The sequence below is a fragment of the Xenopus tropicalis genome, chromosome 3, assembly GCF_000004195.4.
Source record: "Xenopus tropicalis strain Nigerian chromosome 3, UCB_Xtro_10.0, whole genome shotgun sequence".
In the NCBI taxonomy this organism is placed as follows: domain Eukaryota; kingdom Metazoa; phylum Chordata; class Amphibia; order Anura; family Pipidae; genus Xenopus; species Xenopus tropicalis.
Window position 1 is genome coordinate 49408121 of NC_030679.2, and position 21642 is coordinate 49429762.

Below are 21642 nucleotides of genomic sequence, written 5' to 3' on the forward strand. Positions count from 1 at the left end.
GGGGCCTCCAACGAAAATAGCCCACTCCACCCTTTGTGTATGCGTCAGAGAGGAGCCTGGCTGCATTAGCTATAGGGCTTCTCCACCTCTTGTCTGTTTTCAAAAGATAACAAAGTATTGTGTAACTTCAACCATATAAATGTTAGGACTTGGATGCTAAAACTTTGAGTAGCATGTTTAGGGACAACGTCACTACGTTTGTCTGTCTACTCCATTCACGTGAATAAACCACTTCAATGAAACTGGCCTATCCAACAGTTATTCCTTGACAAGATAAACATTAACATATTGCATAATATCCAGGATGATATCAAGGAAAGTTGCTGAAGGGTCAGTTTTGGTAGGGTAAATAAATCCTGGCATTATATCGGTAATTTGGAGGACAAATTCCATAGTACCAGAGATAGACCAGTTACCTCTCCATTTCTTGAACATGGGTTAATAAAACCACCAGGACATGGTCTGCAGTCTCGGCCATAGAAACCTTTGCAACACGTGGGAACCTGAGATCAGAAAAAATATACTGTATCAGATTCTTTGTCTAGCCTGAGAGAATGATTAAGCCTTCATGCTGGTAATTTGATTGGGTTCAGTTAAACTACATGTCATGAGGTTTTGTAGATGCAATTATTTTGGAAAGAAAGCAAAGGGCCAGTTGGTATTGCCAGGAAACCTTTATCTATCATGCTCCATTTGTCCTTCAGGGACACCAGCAGTCATTGAACACCAAATAAACTTCTCTACAGGCTTCAATGTTCCTATTTCTGACAATTCATGTAGCCACATTTTTCTGACCAACCCTAGAGGGGAAATTTACAGCCATAGCTGATTTTACTTCTACTTCTGCTAATAAGAGATCCAGAAGCCAGATTTATATGTCTTTATTCAAAATTAGATTTTACCAAGGCTGCTAGAAACCTCTCAGACTATTCATAGGGGAAATGTTACCTAGCTAAGGTTTTGGAATAAAAATAAATTTTTCTTCAAATTTAAAATCCTCATTACTAGGTACATAAATGATTATAGCCACACTAAACAGGTCAACAACATTGTTCCAGATCACATAAAAATAAAAATACTACAGTTTAGTCTATCCATAGTAAAAGTAAATTAAAAGCCAAGTAATACTAGAAAATGAAAATGCTCAAAATGTTTTTTTACTGATTTACAATTATTTTACTCATTATTATTATTATAATTATTGCAATTCCCTACCTTCACTGTTACGTTGCAGTACCTAGAGCATCCATGTCTCTCATAGTCATTCCCCATTATAGTATTCCTGTACTTGCATTTTTGAGTGAAAATATTCTGAAATGTAAAAACAGTCAAATATATTTTATTACTCTACAATATAAATATAGTAACCAAATCAAATGTACTAGCTGCTTCATAATTACATGCAAAGTTTTAAAAGAAACTTTATATATATATACTGTATATTTGTAATCTTGTTTTAAACTAAGACGGGTCTTGTCAAATGTTGAACAGAAAAGGGGTCTTCAGTCCTGAGCCCACCCTAAGGCTGACATCCTGTCAGTTGATATCAGGGCAATTGTCCCAATTTCTGACCATAAATCCAGCAACAACTTTATCAGTATTGTTTTATATAGTACCAGCATTTTTAACACTGCAATGCTAAAATATTTGGCACACAAAGAACCATATAATAGGCAGGAGTAAAACAATAATAAATATACTTACTAATGGCTCAGTTCCCAGTGGACATGAACTCAGAAACAGCACAGAGCTACATGAAACACATGATCCCTATAATTTGAGAAGATAAAGTAACGTGTAAGGCTCTCACCATTACTGTTTTGAAACATGATCAACATTAAGTTCAGTGACAGTTATAACACAGGATTTCATATCCATTTTTTTGCAAACAGTAATCTGACTTTGCCTGGTAATAGGCTCACTTATATAGGATGTATTTTCCATTTAATGGTCCTTGATTATGCATATATGTTCTGGCCAAAGCTATGGTTATATTAAAATGTCGAACTAAAACTAGCAGAGTATATAGAACAATATCCCTAAGGATTTATAGACTGTAAACGTAAACATTTTAAATAAAGTATATGTTTCACCTACAAGCTGAGTTTCATATTTAGACTCATCACATCTGTGTGGAAGAATGGGCAGTATAGATGGCGGGATAAGAACTCCATCCAGAGTGTAAATACGGCCATTTTTGGCTGCAACATCTGCTTCTTCCACTTCTTCCCCATTCACTAGGATCTGTCCCTAAAACAACAACAATACATTTTATAGCACAGAAAAGATATCTGTTTAAAACAGAAATTCTAGTCAGAACAGCCACATGGAAATGAAAAATTCCTATGTGCTTGTGTTTGTATCAACAGATTTTGGAAGACTTAGTCATATGTTTTCATCTTCACAGATAAAATTGTAGCACCATTCTTGTTGTTCTGTAATATAATATGTAAACAATCTATATAATAGCTGAATCATGTACAAGTCTTTTTGGCAAGATTATGTTGGCCAGTGGTCTGAAAGAATTCCTAGCAGGAACTTTAATACATTCATATTTATACAAGGGCCTTTTAGACAGTTACAAAATACAGGTCAAGAAAATGTAAACACACAGTCGCACAGCTCCTCATCAGTTCTCATCATAAACATAAGGGGGGTTGTGTGTGGTAAACTTGTAACCTGAGGCAGCCATGCTCTTTCTAACACCCCTCGTTTGTTGTGGCTGTGAGTTATTCAACAAACAACTGAGAGTTTCCTATACAATGTTCTAACTCAGGGATCATCATCAGACCTATGGCTCCCACTCCCTCATCTCTATCTTGTGCTCTTGTTTTCTCTCAGAGGTGAGGTAGAAAGCTAATTTGTATTAAAAATCCTATTCCTTACTCACTTTGGACTAAACCATAGGGAAGCTGAACTGCTTTTTATTCAAATAAAATATATATATTTTTTTCCTTTATCCATTCTGAAAAAACTTGAAAAATTTAGCAAAATTTAATTTTAAATTAAAAACGACATGAATGGTGGTTTGTTTACTTGTAATCCCTGTTTGTTACTTCACTGGCTCAATTTTCTGCACTTACTTTTTTGGTTGTGTTAAACTGGATGAGTTGGTTGGCCATGCTCATAATGTGGGTGGCTGAGATAATATTTGCAACATCCAACTAGGAAAAAACAAGGGTGAAATATTAGTAATGCAATATATATAACACAGTAGTAAAAAAACATTTAGAAATGTAAATCCTTTATTAGGTATTTGTGTAAAGTGACAAAACATTTACTATTTTTTTATCGGTTTCACTTTTAGAATAAAAGAAATGGCCAGAAAAATTATTGATGTATTTCTAAAATTATAAGGATCTGCCCATTTAATAAAAGCCTGTGCATTGTATATATAGTTTAGCCTGGTATTTTAAATGCAGTGGGTAACAATATCTCAGACTCACCTGTGCTGACTGAACAATGTGGTATCTCATAAGCTCCAGGAGTTTCCTTGATCCCTGAGTACCAAAAATTTTTATAGAAAATGTTAATTGTCTTTATTACATGCAGTATTAGAAAGACATGCACGTATTGTATATACATATACAGTATATATATTAAATTATATTTACTATTATTATATATACTGTATAAAATAAAAAGCATGAATAACATCGATACAGTGTTGATACAAAGCCTGTAGATATCACCTATTACTCTGAGGTAACTGATCTATGTGTGCCCGGTGTTTGGTTTGGCCAGCATACAATATGAGATTTATTAGTGCTTACCATTTGATTATGCCTCAGTAAATATTTAATGCTGATATTTGCAGGGACCTGTTATCAGAAATTGCAAACAAACACTGTCTGTGTACTCTACTGTCATTATGCAGTACCAGTGGTATGAGTTTTTTTTCAAGTTCAGTGATTTCCTTTGGCACTCACACTACTGGGCCACGTGCGCTTCTGCTACATAGTTATATTATTATTAGCAGGATTCATATAAAATGTCTTGATAGTTTTTTTGTTTTTTTTCAAAAGAAGCAACAATACATATTCAGGGTTTTATGATAAAATGCACTAAGTTTGCCCAGGACCAGTAACCCATAGCAAACAATCAACAAGTAGAATCTACAGGTCACCTATTTATTGGTTGCTATGGGTTACTGGGCAAACTTAGTGCCTTTTATTACATCTCTATACCAAAACAATTATTAGGTGTTAGAAAACTCTGTGCAATTGGTAATCTTATTTTAGTGCTCTGAATAAAATACACTTGTAATCTCTGAAATAGTCCTTGTTTAACAATGGTAGATAGGAATATGGCACCATCGTGTATTCAACTTTACTATCCAGTGTCGAGACTGACAATGTCAGGCAGAGACACTGGTCTGGAGTAAATGAAGGGGACACAAAGGTTTTGATTTTTGCATGTGCAATGGTTTAGTAAAGTAGAACAGCACTAATAGATAAATATAATGAAGGTGAAGAGCACAGCGTTAAGCTATTGATTCTTACTTATATGATATATAATGTATATTTTTTCACATGTAGTGCTCTCAGAACCAAGCTCCGTTGTTCAGTAATCTGTTCTTTTTTGCAACAAATAAAACATCATCCATGCTCTATGGGGCAGATTTATTTTTATTCGGTGTAAAGAAAACGTGATAGAAAAAATGTTTAATGGACATGATGCATACACAAGTAGCCACTATATAAATATAATTAAAAATATACATACACACACTATACTGTTATTAATTTTAGATGAATTTTTATTAGACAAGCTATTTAATTATTGAATAACATGCTATATCTATTTTTTTTTGTTTATTAACACTGAACTTGTATGCAAGATGGGTTTGTGTAATGCGAAAATAGCTCTGTGGTATAAACTGTCTGTCATAAACTGATTTTTTAATGGCATTTGAGTGTGGAGGCAGGGTCGGACTAGGGGTGCAGGGCCCACCAGGGCTTCTGCCTCAGGGCCCAGTGACGCTGGTGGGGGGGGGGGGGGTGGTGATTCTAACTGGCTGAATATAGTACTTGGTACTAGGTACCAGTGGAACAGCTGAAGATATCTTACAAAATGCACATACATTTATCATCTCATTTACCTCACTGGAGAGCAAGTAATCTAGAGTACCATTTTCCATTGCAGACAGGGCTTCATTATTGGGAACAAACACAGTAAAAGGTCCATCCTTTTCTAAATCTGGTCCCAAATTTGCTTTCTGAGAAGACAGAATTTTATTGCATCAATACAAATACTAGAAATCTTATTGCGTGCAATATGGTGACACTTTCTTACCTCTAGAAGTAACTTGAATCTGTTATATCTACCATTGACTTGTAGAATTGACATGATTGTCTCCTAAAATAAAATAAAAGTTCTTATTAGCATTGGCATACATACTGGCAGAGTTTGTTCTTCAGGACAAGCATATGTACACAAATAAAATGAGGTCTTCATAGATTAAAATTAGAATCTGCAAAATGCGCTAATAGGACATGATTTATTTATTGAGTCATGTGACAAAAATGACATTAATAAGCACCAGTTATGACACAACTGTGACACGCACTGTTTGTAAGGAAATAATTTACAGTATATACTTATTTTAGATAGTATGGGTAATTGTACTTGATATTAAGGTATGCTTACTTTTGGGTTGCTCTCCAGTGTCGGTTCCACATAATCCATGGCCCTATCAATAATATGTAGGATCCCATTGGATGCAATTATATTTTTCTGCAGTATCTTCCCTTTCTTCTTGCTTCCATGAATTCTTATTTTAATTTCATCATCCTACAGAAACACAACAATCCTGGACTTATTTCTTGCTCTGAGTAGGTAAACAGAAATAATGCCCACCCAGGGTATGCAGTAAGCCTTGCTGTTGGCCTTCTGTTCTGATAAATACATATGGTGTTGCACTTCTATCTTAATAACAATAATAATAACATCTCTAATGTAACCAAACTAGGAACTTTACAGACTAACTAAGCAATCTTATGGAAGTATTTGTAAAAGGTATCTTATCCAAGTAATCTCTAGCTTAGGTTTCTCTTCTATAAGACATATTTTGACTAGCGTTTCTTCTAAATGTATTCCATTCCATTTGTTATGAAGAGGTACCACAATGCAGGTTGCTTTAGTTTAGGAGTCAATTTATATACTATAATATGGTGTGTAAAATTTTCCAGCAAGTTAAAATGATATTACTATAGACATGTTTTTCTCTTTCTGATATACAGTATAAACCAGGTTCTTGGACAGAGAATATAACCAAAGCACAGCATCCATTAGTATATCACAAACTTTTAATTAGCTCTGCTTTAACAATACATAGAAGTCCTCACCACTTCTCCGGAAGTTATTTCCCCTGATTTCCCAGTCAATGTATAAATTAAATCTGTGGTGTTGAACAATTCACTGCTCCATTGGCCAGCAATGATATGAAGCTTAATAAAGTAGAGCGTGTTCTCTTTATCAGTTATCAGATTCTTTACCTAGAACAATAACATAGAAGTATACATATTTTACTAATACAGTGAATAAAATGAATGTTTATTGGAAAAATCTACCTATCAATTTGAAAGCTGGAAAAAAAGCAAAAGAAGGCATCAAATCATTCAAAAGCTACAAAACAATAAAAAGACCAATTATAAAGTTGTAAAGGTATAGTACATTTTATAACATACTAGAAGTGAACTACCCCTTTAAGAAATATCTCCCTATAAACGTTAATAAATGTGTAATACACTGCTATGTTATTGACTCCCATAAAAGTCTAAAGATATTGCCATGGCAGTTTACAAGGATGGGGGAAGAGAGACTTAAATACCACTCTGAAACATGGTAAAAAGACAGGTCTAGGTATGTGATGCTTAGTAATAACAGAAATAATGCTGCTGATCTGTAACCATATTTGGCCATAAAGAGTGCATGTTGCCGAGGAAGTAATTGGTTATAGAAATAACTACTCACATTTTTCCCTCGGATACCCTTGTTTATGGGCACCAGTACAGTGAAAGGTCCCAGAGTAGACAGAGGCCAGGAATACACCTCTTTATAAAAAGAAAACAAATTAATTAGGCACACTGCTTCACTAAAAAGAAAACACAAATATATGCCAAACATAGTATTAAACAAAAATACTTACCAAACAAAGATATAGCGATCGAGAGTTTCCCTTGCCATTGGCCTGGCAAAGTATTGAGCTCCTTCATGCGCTCCAGTATATTTCCATAGCATACAGTGCCATCCCCAATATAGCCCTTCTTGCATACACATCTATAAAACAGCAAACAAAATTTGAAATAGTATTAGTATATGACCTCAAATAGGAAGGTTGAGCTTTTGGGACAGGTATAACTCTATTTCCACTGTGAATCCATTTGAGATACAGTATGAATATAGTGCAGCTTAATGCCATCCAAAAGGGCCTAAAGCATAACACAAATATGCAATCTGTTATAACTTATGAAAAGGAATCAACAATAGTTATATGCTCTACGTGGGTCAAGTGCTGACAAACGTGTGCTTTTCCATTAAACAATATTAAAGATGAGAGGTAGCCTCTGAGCCTGGTCTGTTAAATCAACAGAAAGTACTTACTCAGTTTGTCCTGGTGCAATTGTAGTGCAATTAGCATTTTTGCTGCATGGATTCTTGACTGTACAGACATCTATGAGTTGGCAACCTAATCCAGGCTGAAAGTTTATGTATCCTTCTTTACATTCACAGTGGGACTGAAAATAGATACATTATTTGGTTTAGTGTTATAATCATATGTAAGAGAACATTTTAACATGTGTTTCAAAACAGGATACAAACTAATAAACCTCCTCCTCATCATCATAATCATGCTTTCTATGCACTAGAATTTTATTCTATATACTGTGCTCAGTCCTTCCAGCCTTTCATTCTGATTCAGGTGCAGACAATTGCCACAGCTCATTTGCTTCAAAAGAATAGTATGCACATGTCACTCACACGCCAAACAATGGAAATGATGCCAGGCAATTGTGCCCAATTTGCAACACACACAGTTGCATCTATTTTAGAAAATCTGTCGAAATTGTGTTAGGCACAGCACAGTTGTATCATGAGAATCACCCATTTGCATCCACAATGATACCAGAATTCTGGGGGGAAAAAAGGTGCAGTTGTGGAAAAAACATGGCTCAAAATTGCACTTTGCTCACTGTTCTTGCGGACATAAATTAACCTTACATAGAATTGATATTCCAGACTTTTGGATGACAGGTATTTGTATCCCTTTAGGGTAAACTCTACTCCATATGATTACCTATCAGCATAGCTACAGCATCATTTTTTTCTGTAGAACAATAGTCCCAAGTGGCCCTTCCACTACAGAGCCTTCTAACAGTTTTATTGGGTAACAATAACTAAAATACAGCAAAGGTTTGCTAATACTTGGGAAATTTTTTGTTACCCATAAAAGCTAATACATAATTATTCATTTTGTATGGACTGCCCCATTTTTCCAAATATGTTGTTTATTATATCACAACCAATAGTGTGATAGTGCAGAAATCTTTCTGAAGAGAAATAAGTCAATAACATCTCCAAAGATATAATGCAATATCAGAAATCTAAAAGGATTTTACAGTATCCCTAGTTTATAAACTCTACATGTATTATGCATTGTAAATAGATAAGTGTGAGTACATTACTAAAAAAAAAAAAAGGACATTTGTTTTGCTACAGATAGAATTGTTTAGTAATCTCTAAGCCAATCTGAATGATAAATGTAGGTCTATTTTTAATATATTTAAAGATACAATTCCTATGTTCTGTGGCCAAAACTAAGACTTTATTGAACACCTGGGAGGCTGCCTAACTGCATGAAAGGCAATGACTCACTCTTAGCATAATGCAGAAATATAAAAATACTGTGTCTGTGGAGGTCATGTGGACTCTTTACTTAATAGCACATATGGGAACTAAAGGCAAAGAAAGCAGAAAATGATGAATAAAATTGCCTCCATGATGTAAAATAACCCATTTACTAAAGCTGAATATGGCACAGAGGGTTGGGATTAAATGTGACATGCAAGACTAGGGGGCTGATTTACTAACCCACGAATCCGACCCGAATTGGAAAAGTTCCGACTTGAAAACGAACATTTTGCGATTTTTTCGTATGTTTAGCGATTTTTTCGGCTTCTTTACGAATTTTTCGTTACCAATACGATTTTTGCGTAAAAACGCGAGTTTTTCGTATCCATTACGAAAGTTGCGTAAAAAGTTGCGCTTTTTTCGTAGCGTTAAAACTTACGCGAAAAGTTGCGCATTTTTCGTAGCGTTAAAACTTAAAAGGTGCAAAGTTTCGCGTAAGTTTTAACGCTACGAAAAATGCGCAACTTTTCGCGTAAGTTTTAACGCTACGAAAAATGCGCAACTTTTTACGCAACTTTCGTAATGGATACGAAAAACTCGCGTTTTTACGCAAAAATCGTATTGGTAACGAAAAATTCGTAAAGAATCCGAAAAAATCGCAAAACATACGAAAAAATCGCAAAATACCGATCATTACGAAAAAAACGCAATCGGACTCATTTCGACCCGTTCGTGGGTAAGTAAATCAGCCCCTAGGCGTAGATGCATGCAGGCATCATCAACACAATTTTGCATAAAATGACTGCACATATGCTTGCACATGTAAATATTATTTTATCGCAGTGGGCTTTAGCCACGCCTCTGTCCCTTTGTTTTTCAAATATCAGATCAAAATAAAAATCAAATAAAATTTTGTTTACAAACGTACAGAACCTGAACTTTATTATGTCCTTTCCAACTGTAATGGCAAATGTGCATGTTCTTGATATACTGTAAGTGAAAACTTACCCTTCCTGGCCCATCATATTTGCAAATAGAAGTATCAGTAGGACAGTTTCCAAAATTTTCTTGGCAGGGGTCAATTGGTAAACAAACAGCGCCATCGCCTTTGTACCCAATGTTGCATGAGCACCTGTGTCGATTTGGCCCTAAGTATATACATTCTGCAGCCTCGTGACAGATTCTTTGAGAACATGGATTAATGGCTGAAAAGCAAGAGATATGTTGTATCAGGTTTAGAATTTTTTTTAAATTCTAAATTGTATGTCCCATACCGTAACTAAGATGGTCATGGGAACAGTTGTAGATACACAAGAACTACAGAATGCCATCAGTGTCATAGGACTCCTAAACTTGAAGGGATCCAGCAGTGGGGGAGGTGGTTATAATTCAAAGGTGGGAGACCAAAGGATTTCTTTTTTAATTCTTTGCTCAGTCCCCAACTTAAGAGGAAGATGGTATAAAGAGAATAATAAACATGTGATTGCCTTCCTGGAACAGTTTTTTAAACAAACAGTGATGTCATGTAAAGATATATATGGAATGCTTGGGCACTCTAGGGGCCGTATAAATCCAACTGAGGGTCACATCCAGCCACAAGGTTTTCAGTTGCTCATTTAGATTTTTTTTTAATTTTATCAAACTCTGCATTTAGGCTTGATGTTTTATTTCTTGTTTATTTTAATACAATTATTTTTTTAAAAAATTTTGCAGCCTAATCTGGAATTTCAAAAACATTCTGTTGCAGCATTACAGGTCGCACATGAAATCACAGGTCTCCCTCACTGGCCGTATTCTCCTGGGCCCTCTACTTTCTCTATAGTTACGTCACTTATTTTTTTGGCAATTGGGAACTGCAAATTTTTGGAACAGCTAAAACACTTGCTCTGTCTATTCACTTAAACATCCATTCATTTGGTGAGATCACCAAGCAAGTGGATCTATACTTGATCTGGCCACCCAGGCACTGGGCCAAAAATCAGAGCATTCTTTGGGCTATAGGAAGCTGTTGATTGAAACTGCATGAATTCATACTGGTGGCAATCCGATGGGTTATTTTAACTTTTTAAGTGATTTTAGCAGCCTTTGCTGCCTTTGATGACAGATCTCGTACATTTCATGACTAAAGGTGGCCATACACGAGGCGATTTCGCTCGTTGTGCGATGAACGATTATATCAACAAACGATCGTATGGCGATCGAGTTCCCATACGATATGCCATCCACGGGCAACGATAATTCGGGAAAGATTTCGTCGCATCATTATCGTAAAATACATACGATCGTACATCTACGTACGATCGAATGTCTTTGACTTCCGCTGCTGGCAATCGTGACATGCGCAGAGAACAATCGTTGAAAGACAAATGTCTGACACTCACACCAACTGGCAGATTTTATCGTTAAACGACCAAAATTTTTAAACCTGGCCGATCGATTTTGGGGACGATAATGTTGGCTCGTTTAGTGGGCCGACGATCGTTCGTACACCACCAACTATACGATAACTTAACGATTCCATTGGATCGTTCGGGAATCGGTCGTTTGTAAGTAAAAAATCGGTCCGTGTATGGCCACCTTTATCATAGAAACATCCCTATAATCATTACAGTCTGTTTTAAAAACAAAGGGGTAGTTCACCTGTCTGTCCTATTCTTAGCAACTTTTAAACTTGCCTTTATTTTTTTATTTATAGGTGAGAAATAATTTGCCATTTTGCCTTGTTTTAACTTTCAAATGGGGGTCACTGACCCTGGCAGCAAAATAAAAACGGTTGTAACCTTTTATTATTTATCTTTCTCCTATTCATATTTCAGTCTCTCATTTAAACCACTGGCTGGTTGCTAGGGTAAATTGGACCCTAGTAACCAGTTAGCAGCTGATATTCCAAACTGGAGAGCTGCTGAACAGAAAGCTTAATCATTTAAAAACACAAAAAATTAAAAATAAACACAAATTCCAAATTGTGTTAAAATATATAGTTAATTTAAAAGAGAAATGACCCTTTAAAGAGATTCATAGTGCATTAGGGAGAAACCCATAAGTAAAGAGTCAAGGGAGTTATGATAAGCAAAGGATTTTTGGTATATTAAACTGATGAAGTAAGAGACTTACGTTCACACTTATCCCCCTTCTCTTCATAGTCTGGCATGCATCTGCATTCTAGGGCTCCAGTGCTGGAATTTACACAGCGAGTATTCTCTCTGCATTGCAGGGCTGCACATTCCTTTAAGGCTGTGAGGATACAGATAATGGTAATTTACCAAATACAGTATATATTCTGGGGAAACAGGAGCACTAGAATCTCTTTAGAAGTAGCACTAACAGCCTTTCGGAATTAGTGGGCCCATTTTTATCAATACTATCACTCACCAGTTTTGATGTTTGAGTTTTGTAGTGGCATAATAACTCCTGTTCATCATTGTAAAGTTAATGCACAAATGTGTCCTTCTGGCAAAGGTGACATTTTGCACTTTATATCATATGTCCCAGTATAAGGACAGAAAAAAATTGTAAAAGACAGATACTGATTTCAATAACAATGTCATTGATTTTATAATCACATTACATTTCATTTTTCATTGTGCATACAGAAAAATGTGTATTCCTTTTTCATACTATCCATCTCTAACTGCCTCCTTGCTATCTCTAATTGGATGAACCAACGCCACCTCAATTTGAACCTAACAAAAACTGAACTAAAGATCTTTCCGCCTAAGCCTGGTCCTACCCCCCCCCCCTTTCTATCTCTATTGATGGCATCCTCATCAACCCCGTCGATTCGGCGCATTGTTTAGGGGTGATATTTGACTCCAGTCTTTCCTTCTCTGACCACATTAACACCACTGTCAAAACCTGTCACTTTTTCTTACGCAATATTGCCAAAATCTGTCCCTTTCTTTCTACTGCAACAGCTAGGCTGCTCATGGATGCTCTCATCCTATCCCGACTTGACTACTGTAACCTGCTACTAACCGGCCTCCCTAACTCCAATCTCTCCCCCCTACAGTCGATATTAAATACTGCTGCCAGAATTCTCCTCCTCTCATCCAGGAGAGTTCAGGCCCTTCCCCTACTAAAGGCCTTATCGTGGCTTCCTATTAAACAAAGAATATCTTACAAACTTCTTCTCTTAACCTTCAAAGCCCTCTATTCCTCTGCTCCTCACTACATCTCTTCCCTTGTGTCTCTGTACGTTCCTTTGTATTTATCTATTATTATCTTAATAACCCCCTGTTTGTATTAATGTATTCTACTGTACAGCACCACGTACATGAGTACATACATACATACATACTACCCATTTTCAATTCAGAGTGCAAAGACAAGGTAATATAACATAACAAGCACAAAACTCATATCCCACTTACGCTGATCACACTTTGGTCCATCGTAGCCAGAATAACACGAGCATGTACCATCCCCACTGATGCCACTCTTACAGACACCATGAACACAGTCACAAACTGTAGGAAAAATACAAACGTGAGATAGAATGTAGGCAGCTCACACAGGGTGAGCGCTTGGATAAACCATGGGGGGGGGGATGTGCTTATTCTTTTGGGAGTTAGAAAATTCCTGCTAGTCTATCGAACTCTGTATTAGGATACACGTACAAACAATGAGAGGAGCGCAGACCATAAAGTTGCCTCTATAGAAATATAGATGTCCTAGTGCCATACATCTGGGCTCTTAAAACTCATTTGTAAATTGTAGAGCATGTTCTTTAAAAGTTCAGCTGTACTATCAGGTATAACATGTTTTTGGAAGCAAAGCATGCTATATATATAGGACCTTTGACAAAGACATTAAGTTGGGCCCTCAAACTATTAGGTAGGTAAAATTATATATACAAAAAGTAGGTGCCATGATGCAGCTTCATTCATGTTTTTTGTATATTTCAACCTCTCATTATTAATATTAATACATTAATCAGACAGGCCTGGGTTTTATTTAATAGTCTGGCAAAAGCTGATTTCATTATCCCTAAGTACTTTTCTGTATACATTTGTATTGTATTGTCTGTTGCAATAATACAGATCACCATTTCCATGAAAACTGACTAAAAGGAAAGAACAGATTCAGTGTAACACTGCCCTCTTGTGGAAACCTTGCAATATACATTTCAGTTTCTTTTGTGAGATGACGTTTTTGGTATCTTAGTAAATGTGGATATATATAGGGGTAGATTGGCTACTTTTTCAAATGCTGAGATGCCAAGTGGAATTTGACATGTCTGTGCTGTACACACAGGTGTCACCCTGTAGATACAGAGGCAGAACCAGACAGTAACCCCCATATGTAGTTCAAGGCCCTCAGTAACTCAAGTTTCCCAGTAGCAATAACCCATAGCAACCAATAAGATGTTTGCTTTTAAACAGGTGACCAGTAAATATTTCCTGCTAATTGGGTTACTGCATCTGGGCAAACTTAGTGCCTTTTATTACATAACCCCCCCCCCATGCAGGTCCTTACTGCAAGAATATCCTTGCCCCCACCAACTCCTTTTTATTAAGACTGGTCCTAAAATACAGTATCTGAATGATATGATATTTTATTTTGATATATTCACTGGCAGCCATTCATAAATCTCACTTAAAGGAGCAGTGCAGCACAATATTTTATATGACACCTGTGTGACCACTTGAGCATAAACTAAACCTTTTCGGGGGATGTAACCCTCACTTCATCTGGGTAACAAAAGGTTGTGCCCCCTAAAAACTTTGATGCACGAGTGGTCACAATAAAAGGGGTAAGCTCCCTGCCTACATGTAAAATGGCGTGCTGTGCAACGCCTTTAATTTTCTTTTCCACTGTTGAATTGACCTACACAGGTTGTGTAAGAAGATCTGTACCACCAGTACAGTGAAGTGTAAATTTGTGTGGCAAAATTTATATTGGATAACTGTTTATATAATTTACTTGTTAAAGTTGAACTGGGGCTTCTCCATAGGGTCTAGTCACAGACATTTCCCTAATGAAAGCTGAGGTAAAGACTTGCCATTAAGCCAACGGCTTGAGTAGGGTCCTCTCCCAGTGTCCCAAAGTTACATTTTCTACAATTAATTTGTTTTAAGCCAGTAAACTACACAGGGGATAGAGTGAGTTACTTCAGAATTAGGGCACAGGGTTGCTGGATCTTAATGGGGGCCCCAGACTGCTCTGCTGTTACAAATAAGAAAGGCCAGAGAAGAAATATGACTAGGCTGCAGATGGCTTAAGATGTTGACATACCTTTATTACAGTCTGCACCATATAAATTATTCCCAGAACATGTCTCACAGGCTGTTCCACCAAAGTGTTCCTTTGAAAAGATTGAAAAGATTGATAATACACTTTGCTTTATCAGTACTGGACGGTTTCATTTTGTGAAATGGATATAAAAACAAACAAAAAAATGGCCATTCTTACCCTGGACAATTCATATTGAAGCCAAATTTGCAAGAGCAATTTGCTCAATAAAACTCACACAGGTTGAGGCTGAGATTTTCTCTTCTCAATACATAATTGCATATAAATGCATAATAATATATGGAAGTGTACTGGTACTGTTTATGTGTGCATTAGAGAGAGAATGTGCATCTACAGTATGTAGAATTTGCAAGGAGTGTGGATCGCCAATTGGGCCCACGTACCTGGAATACACACTGTGTTTAGTCAGTTTTTACATAGTATGGTACAGGTATGGGGTTCAGAACATTCTGGATATGAAAAATCCATTCTCCAGAATGCTCCGAATTGCCATCTCCCATAGAGCCAATTTTAGGCAAATTTGTAAAAGTGATTGCCTTTTTGTCTGTAATAATAAAACAGTACTTTGTACTTGATCTTAAATAAGATTTAATCAAATCTTGTTGGAGGCAAAACAATCCTATTGCGTTTCTTTAATGTTTAAATGATTTTTAGTAGCCTTAAAGTATAGTATACCAATTATGGAAGCACTCCTTATCTAGAAACCCAGTATCCTGAGCATTCTGGATAACAGCACTCATACCTGTAGCAGGTAGTGATTAAAGGGCAAGGCAGCCCTGGACTGCATGGTCCCAAGGACAGATTTCAGGGTATGTGTTGGGGGTAAGCCACTTTGCAAGATGTGGTGCTTAGCTGTAGGAGATAATGGGGCCGATTTACTAAAGGTCGATAAAACGAGCTCTATTTATAGCATGCGTTAAAAATTTAATCGCTTCTTATTTTTTGCGACTTAATGCTCAATTCACTAAAAGGACACGTGTCATAATTAAGATGCGCTGTTCTTTGCATTATTTAACGCAAAGTAAGAATTGAGTGCTTTGCCTGATTATTTTGTAGAAACTCTGTTGGGTACAAAAAATGGCTATCACCATGAGAGGAGGGTCTTGGTTAAGGAACAAGAGGGATTCTCAAACTGATGTGGGGGGGAGGGATTCTCAAACTGCACCAGGGTACAATTCTCGTAAGGAAAATGAGAGGTTCAAGGCCAATTTACTGTCATCAAAACCACACAAAAACACATCAAAAACGGGAAACCCCTGAAATAGTGTGTACCTGGCAAGTGCAGCTTCCATTGCCCTGAATCCCATCTGAACATGTTCCTCTGTTGTTACAGACACTTGAAGCCCCACCAGGACAATCTGCAAAATTATCAGTAGTGACATGTTAATGTATTCTATAGAATTCAGTGTCTCAAAAACAAAACAAGCAGAGGTAGGTATATATGGAGATTATGAATTGTCCCTGTGGATAAAAATGTTTTCTCCTCCAAATTACTGGAAAAGTAATGAGAAGCTAAAAAAAAATTCCAAATATGGTATAGTATCCCTTAAATATGTTTAATTTGTATTTAAAATGCAATAGTGGAAAAATGAGGTGACTGCTCCTTGACCAACTATTCAGTGTTGGCCCATTATCAGTAAGAGCCATGTTCAGTCTACACGAGCAGAAATCAACAGGTCCATAGCAGCAGATATTAACCAACCTACAAAATATCTCACCTGGGATATCTCCAGCTCATTGCCTGACCAACAGGAATAGTGAATAATGATACCATGGGCACATGCATTTTAATCAGTCCTTGACTTTTTATCTAACATCAGCATAGCAGACACACAATATGTTCTTCAGAAACTTTTATTATTATTTATTATTAACATTTATTTATAAAGCGCCAACATATTCCGCAGTGCTGTATTATTTCCTATACAGGTATAGGACCTGTTATCCAGAATGCTCAGGACCTGGGGTTTTCCAGATAAGAGGTTTTTCCATAATTTGGATCTCCAAACCTTTAAAATCATTTATACATGAATTAACTCCAATAGGATTATTTTGCCTTAAATAAAGATTAATTATATCTTAGTTGGGATCAAGTACAAGGTACAGTTTTATTATTACAGATTATACGGGAGTCTAGGGGAGATGGCCTTCCTGTAATTTGGAGCTTTCTGCATAACAGGTTTCTGGGTTAATGGATCCTAGACCTGTAGTAAGGTTAATTAATTTATAAAACTTTGTCTAAAAAACAAACAGTGCATTGCACAGGTACAACTGCATCAGGCTTTAAATTTAAAAATGTTACCCCAATATAGAGAATACAGTATGTGCTGACAGGGGAAATAGTAGCTGAGTGTGTAATTCTTTCTCATTTTATTGGTTGTCTTGTTTTGACAGTTTAGCTGAAAATGCTTATACTGTAAAAATGTGACCATATGAATTATGTACTAGAGAGATTGCCCTCATTCCTGTACTTCCTGTGGGAAATGCAGATCTCATCCCATGTCATAGAGTTTTTTTTTAAGAAGATTAGAGGTGACATTGCTTGTTGATCATAAGTAACTAAGTAATCCTAGTTATCCTAAAGTTATCTTATACAAATGAATATCTGTTTTTTGACTGTAATGAGGGAAACCTTTTACTTGTTAACTTATAAGGTCTCCTGATGAAGTATTGTAATAGGAATATGTTTAGTTCTTGTTGTTTGCGGTGTGCCGGAAGGGGTCTAGCCTGAAAGCCAGTTAGGGTGAGAAGTGTAGCCTGAGACGTATACGAGTGAGATTTGGGGTAATTATTTAGTCGCTCCTCTAAATATTCTCTAATAGCACAATTACTGATTTCATAATATTTCTATATATCTGTCCGTCCTTTTATTAGCTAAAGAGTGCCTGGCCAAATATTAGACTATGAAGGAAGTGAATGCAAAAAGTCTAAACAACCACCTTAATTGCAATGTTTTGTTTTTTTTAATACCAGGGCATCAATTGTTTTACAGCTGAATTAGAAATAAATATAGTCTCAAGAACCACCAATATTTGCTATTAACTGACCGGGTTGAAGTACAGGACAGGAGCATCGCCTAACTACTCATATGTGTGTGTTGAATATCAAATTAATATAAAATGTTATACAACGTCAGCTTGTGTGCCTCCAGTTCATAATCATATTCACCATCATTATACCATCCACTGTGGACTTTAGATTAAACCCTGTGGTCTTTTCTAACCCTCTACAGGCTCACTTCCCTTGTGAGGCCATGCTCCCAGGGGCACATGCTACAACACACAGAAATACCAACAGCAACCAACCTGACTCTGACTCTTCTGTAGTGGCACATCACTTTGGTTATAAGTGGAATAAAAGCTGGGTAACTTCACACCTAATCCCATAAGAGAGTGCTTTCAATAATGCTCTAAATAAACAATCCTATCTCAAGAGGAAACCCATGTGATGCTGCCGAATCTACTTTGTCATCGCCTTTACATTCTGATCAGATGCTACCCATCCACTTTGTGCATGCACAGGAAGGAACTGCTTTCCATTGGTGTTTGTGAAGCTGGATCATAGCACTTAGTGATAAAGAGACGGCTGTTTTTCTTCTGATAAGTGACAGCAGGGACAATGCTCCTGATTTCATTCTCACAGTTCTGCCCTTTACTTTCTTCAGCAGGATGTACAGGAGAAGGAAATGAGGGCTCTCACTCGCCACTAAATCAATCAGCTGATATTTTAAAATATTTCCTATCTGCAGTGGTAATAATATTTGTTTCCCCCTTTGAATTAGAACTATCTTTAAGCAAAAATATCATTCACCTTTTAATTTACACAAAGCACACAGTATTTGTTGTTTCTGAAACATGATGATTTTTTAAACAATGATACCAATATATTTTCTATTATTAACATAAAAGGACACGTATTCAAGTGATATTTCTTTTAAACCAGTTGAAACAAACCCTTGAAATTACCAAAAACGAATTTGGGAAGTGCCATTTTGCAAGTCTTGTGTCACTCAGCTGCCCTTTGGCATTCCAGTAGTAACCAGAAGGACAGAGAGTATTATGATTATATTAGAGATAGGGATGTAGCGAACCTAAAAAACGTGTTCGCGAACTTACGCCAAAAAGCGCGAATATTCGCGAACTTTGCGAATCCCATAGACTTCAATGGGAAGGCGAACTTTAAAACCTAGAAAAGCCATTTCTGGCCAGAAAACTGATTTTAAATTTGTTTAAAGGGTGCCACGACCTGGACAGTGGCATGCAGGAGGGGGATCAAGGGCAAAAATTTCTCTAAAAAATATTTTGTTGAAAAAGCGTTGCATAAAAATGGGCAGACCTAGCAGAAATACGTGGTGTTTTTTGCTATTTCGTGCTATTGGCACCATGGAAACGGGATTTGCTTACACCAGTACTAGGCTGAAAAATGCCATGTGTGGTTGTGCGGCGTTTTTTTAGGCTGAGAAAAAACGCAGCGAAAAAAAACGCGGTGAACCCAAATTGCGAACATACGCAGAAAGTTCGCGAACTTGCGTGTTCGCAAACACCCGATGTTCGCGCGAATTAGTTCGCCGGCGAACAGTTTGCTACATCTCTAATTAGGGATGGGGTTCATTCCAAAGTAATGGTTAAAAGTCCTGCTGTAGCTTCCAGTGTTCTCAGTAGGTACTCATCAACAGGTAACAGACCCTGTGCTGGCTGTACACATTTCCAAATTCAAGTACAAATAACCCGGTGTAATTTTATTGAGACACCGCAGCACTCCAAAGTAAATACAAAGTGACACTATATTTATAATATTCATTAAAATAAATGAAACGCTTCAAACACTTATACTGGAAGCTAATTGCCCAAATCACTTAATAATACCCCGTGATTCCAACTCATAACTGTTATAAAACTGCATGTTTGATACACATACCTATTGTTAAGCATAGGGCACTTCTGATTGGACATAAAGGTTTACTGCCTTAATTAATAAACATCTTATGTTTTTATCAAGATTTGATAAGAAAAATAAAGGATTAATTTCTTCATTTCATAAGCATTCCATTCAAGTATTTGTCAATATTCAGTATTCACAGACACAATCTTTTTTTTTGTATTAGTGTATAAGTGCAAGATAGGGCATATTTGTCACTTTGGGGCATACTAATGGAGAGGTGAAACAGAGCTCATCACAGGTCACCAGAGATGTATTCTGCAACTCTCTGTTCACTTATATATGACTTTTAGGTGCATATTCCTCAAGGGTGAACTCACTTTTTCCTTTGATACATATGACCCTATAATAATATGCAAATGAATAGAGATGGGGTGTTGGTGCATCCCTAGCCAAGACAAGGATAAGAAGGTATGAAAAGCATGCCCATAAAAATCAATACTAATGTTTTTTGTTTCATTTCCTAATTCATTTTAGGTGCCAAGATTCCTTTTACGCAGTTCTACATGTAGTAGCCAGTCTGGTGTAATATTCTCAGTATGGCCTCTACAGAGTACTCAGCAAAGCATTCTCATGCATTGAAAGAGGTACAAATTCAAAGGAGAGGAGGGAGCCATCTAGGCTATGCATAGCAGTTTTGGTCTCTAGTGCTTAAAGGGCATAGTAATTAAATAGAGAATGTTGAAAGAGAAATTAAGGGATTAGCTGGCTTTTTCACAAGAGATGAAATACAGGGTTATTGAAAAAAACGCTTAGTACAAGTTGGTCCAATTTCCATCTTGGAGTAAGAGTTAGAATTTTTTTTCCACTCTGAGGCAAGTTGGAGAGGCTTCAGATTGTCACCTTCCTCCATATCAACTTTCAACTAGACAGGGTTGAATTTTATAGACATGGGTTTTTAAACATCATTTAATACTAATATGTTACTCACCATTACAGTCTGGTCCCCAGTATCCCTGACAGCACAGAGGCTCGACTGTCTCTGTTAAGCACATGTGTCGGCAGCCAGGAAGAGAAAGTGTGTAACTGTTTAAATCTAGAAAGTATCTGGCAAAAAGAGATGTTGCTTTAGATATCCGCTGTACAACTGTACCAGATACATTTATAGTAAGAGTCCCTAGTATATGAAATAGCTTATTTTAATTGGATACAGAAACAGAAAAAAACATTGTTTAAAAATATGATCTAGCTTATTTTACACTTAGGGGAATACAATGGAACAGTTGCAAGAATGTTTTCTACTGTTGTACATTTCAGAGCAATATAAGGACCTTTTGCATAAAGTTCAGTCATACATTTGTTCTTTTAGAGTGTAGTCAGGATTAGAAACAGAAGAAGTTGTGTCTTATGTTATAAACCTTATACAAATGACTAGCCACCTTCTGCCTGATAAAATAAGTGTACCACAATGCCCTTTGCACAATATAGTGCAAGATATCAGCACAGAAGGGCAGCATTGGTTGGTTCTCAAGATAAGTTATAGGCAGCAATACTGCATGGCAAGCCACGTGCTCCATAACTATGACCAACTTTCCATCCTACTTTCTCAATCACTTTATGTACATAAAAACATTCAGAATGAAAAAGTGCAACATTTAT

General features: G+C 36.6%; 1 protein-coding gene across 2 annotated transcripts in view; it reads right to left on the reverse strand.

The window, feature by feature from the left end:
- stab2 (stabilin 2) overlaps window positions 1–21642 on the reverse strand; it is a 188513-nt gene that overhangs the window by 46098 nt on the left and 120773 nt on the right. For both annotated transcript variants that reach the window (XM_031898868.1, XM_012959864.3), the window contains 19 exons: window positions 20975–21090; window positions 16378–16463; window positions 15088–15157; window positions 13224–13319; window positions 11968–12087; window positions 9862–10058; window positions 7606–7739; window positions 7151–7281; window positions 6976–7055; window positions 6348–6497; window positions 5650–5793; window positions 5296–5358; window positions 5102–5218; window positions 3447–3500; window positions 3084–3164; window positions 2098–2250; window positions 1705–1770; window positions 1216–1311; window positions 417–503 (listed from right to left, as the gene is read on the reverse strand). In XM_031898868.1, the coding sequence (XP_031754728.1) occupies window positions 417–503; window positions 1216–1311; window positions 1705–1770; window positions 2098–2250; window positions 3084–3164; window positions 3447–3500; window positions 5102–5218; window positions 5296–5358; window positions 5650–5793; window positions 6348–6497; window positions 6976–7055; window positions 7151–7281; window positions 7606–7739; window positions 9862–10058; window positions 11968–12087; window positions 13224–13319; window positions 15088–15157; window positions 16378–16463; window positions 20975–21090 (2041 nt within the window). The remainder of the gene's footprint in view (window positions 1–416; window positions 504–1215; window positions 1312–1704; window positions 1771–2097; window positions 2251–3083; window positions 3165–3446; window positions 3501–5101; window positions 5219–5295; window positions 5359–5649; window positions 5794–6347; window positions 6498–6975; window positions 7056–7150; window positions 7282–7605; window positions 7740–9861; window positions 10059–11967; window positions 12088–13223; window positions 13320–15087; window positions 15158–16377; window positions 16464–20974; window positions 21091–21642) is intronic.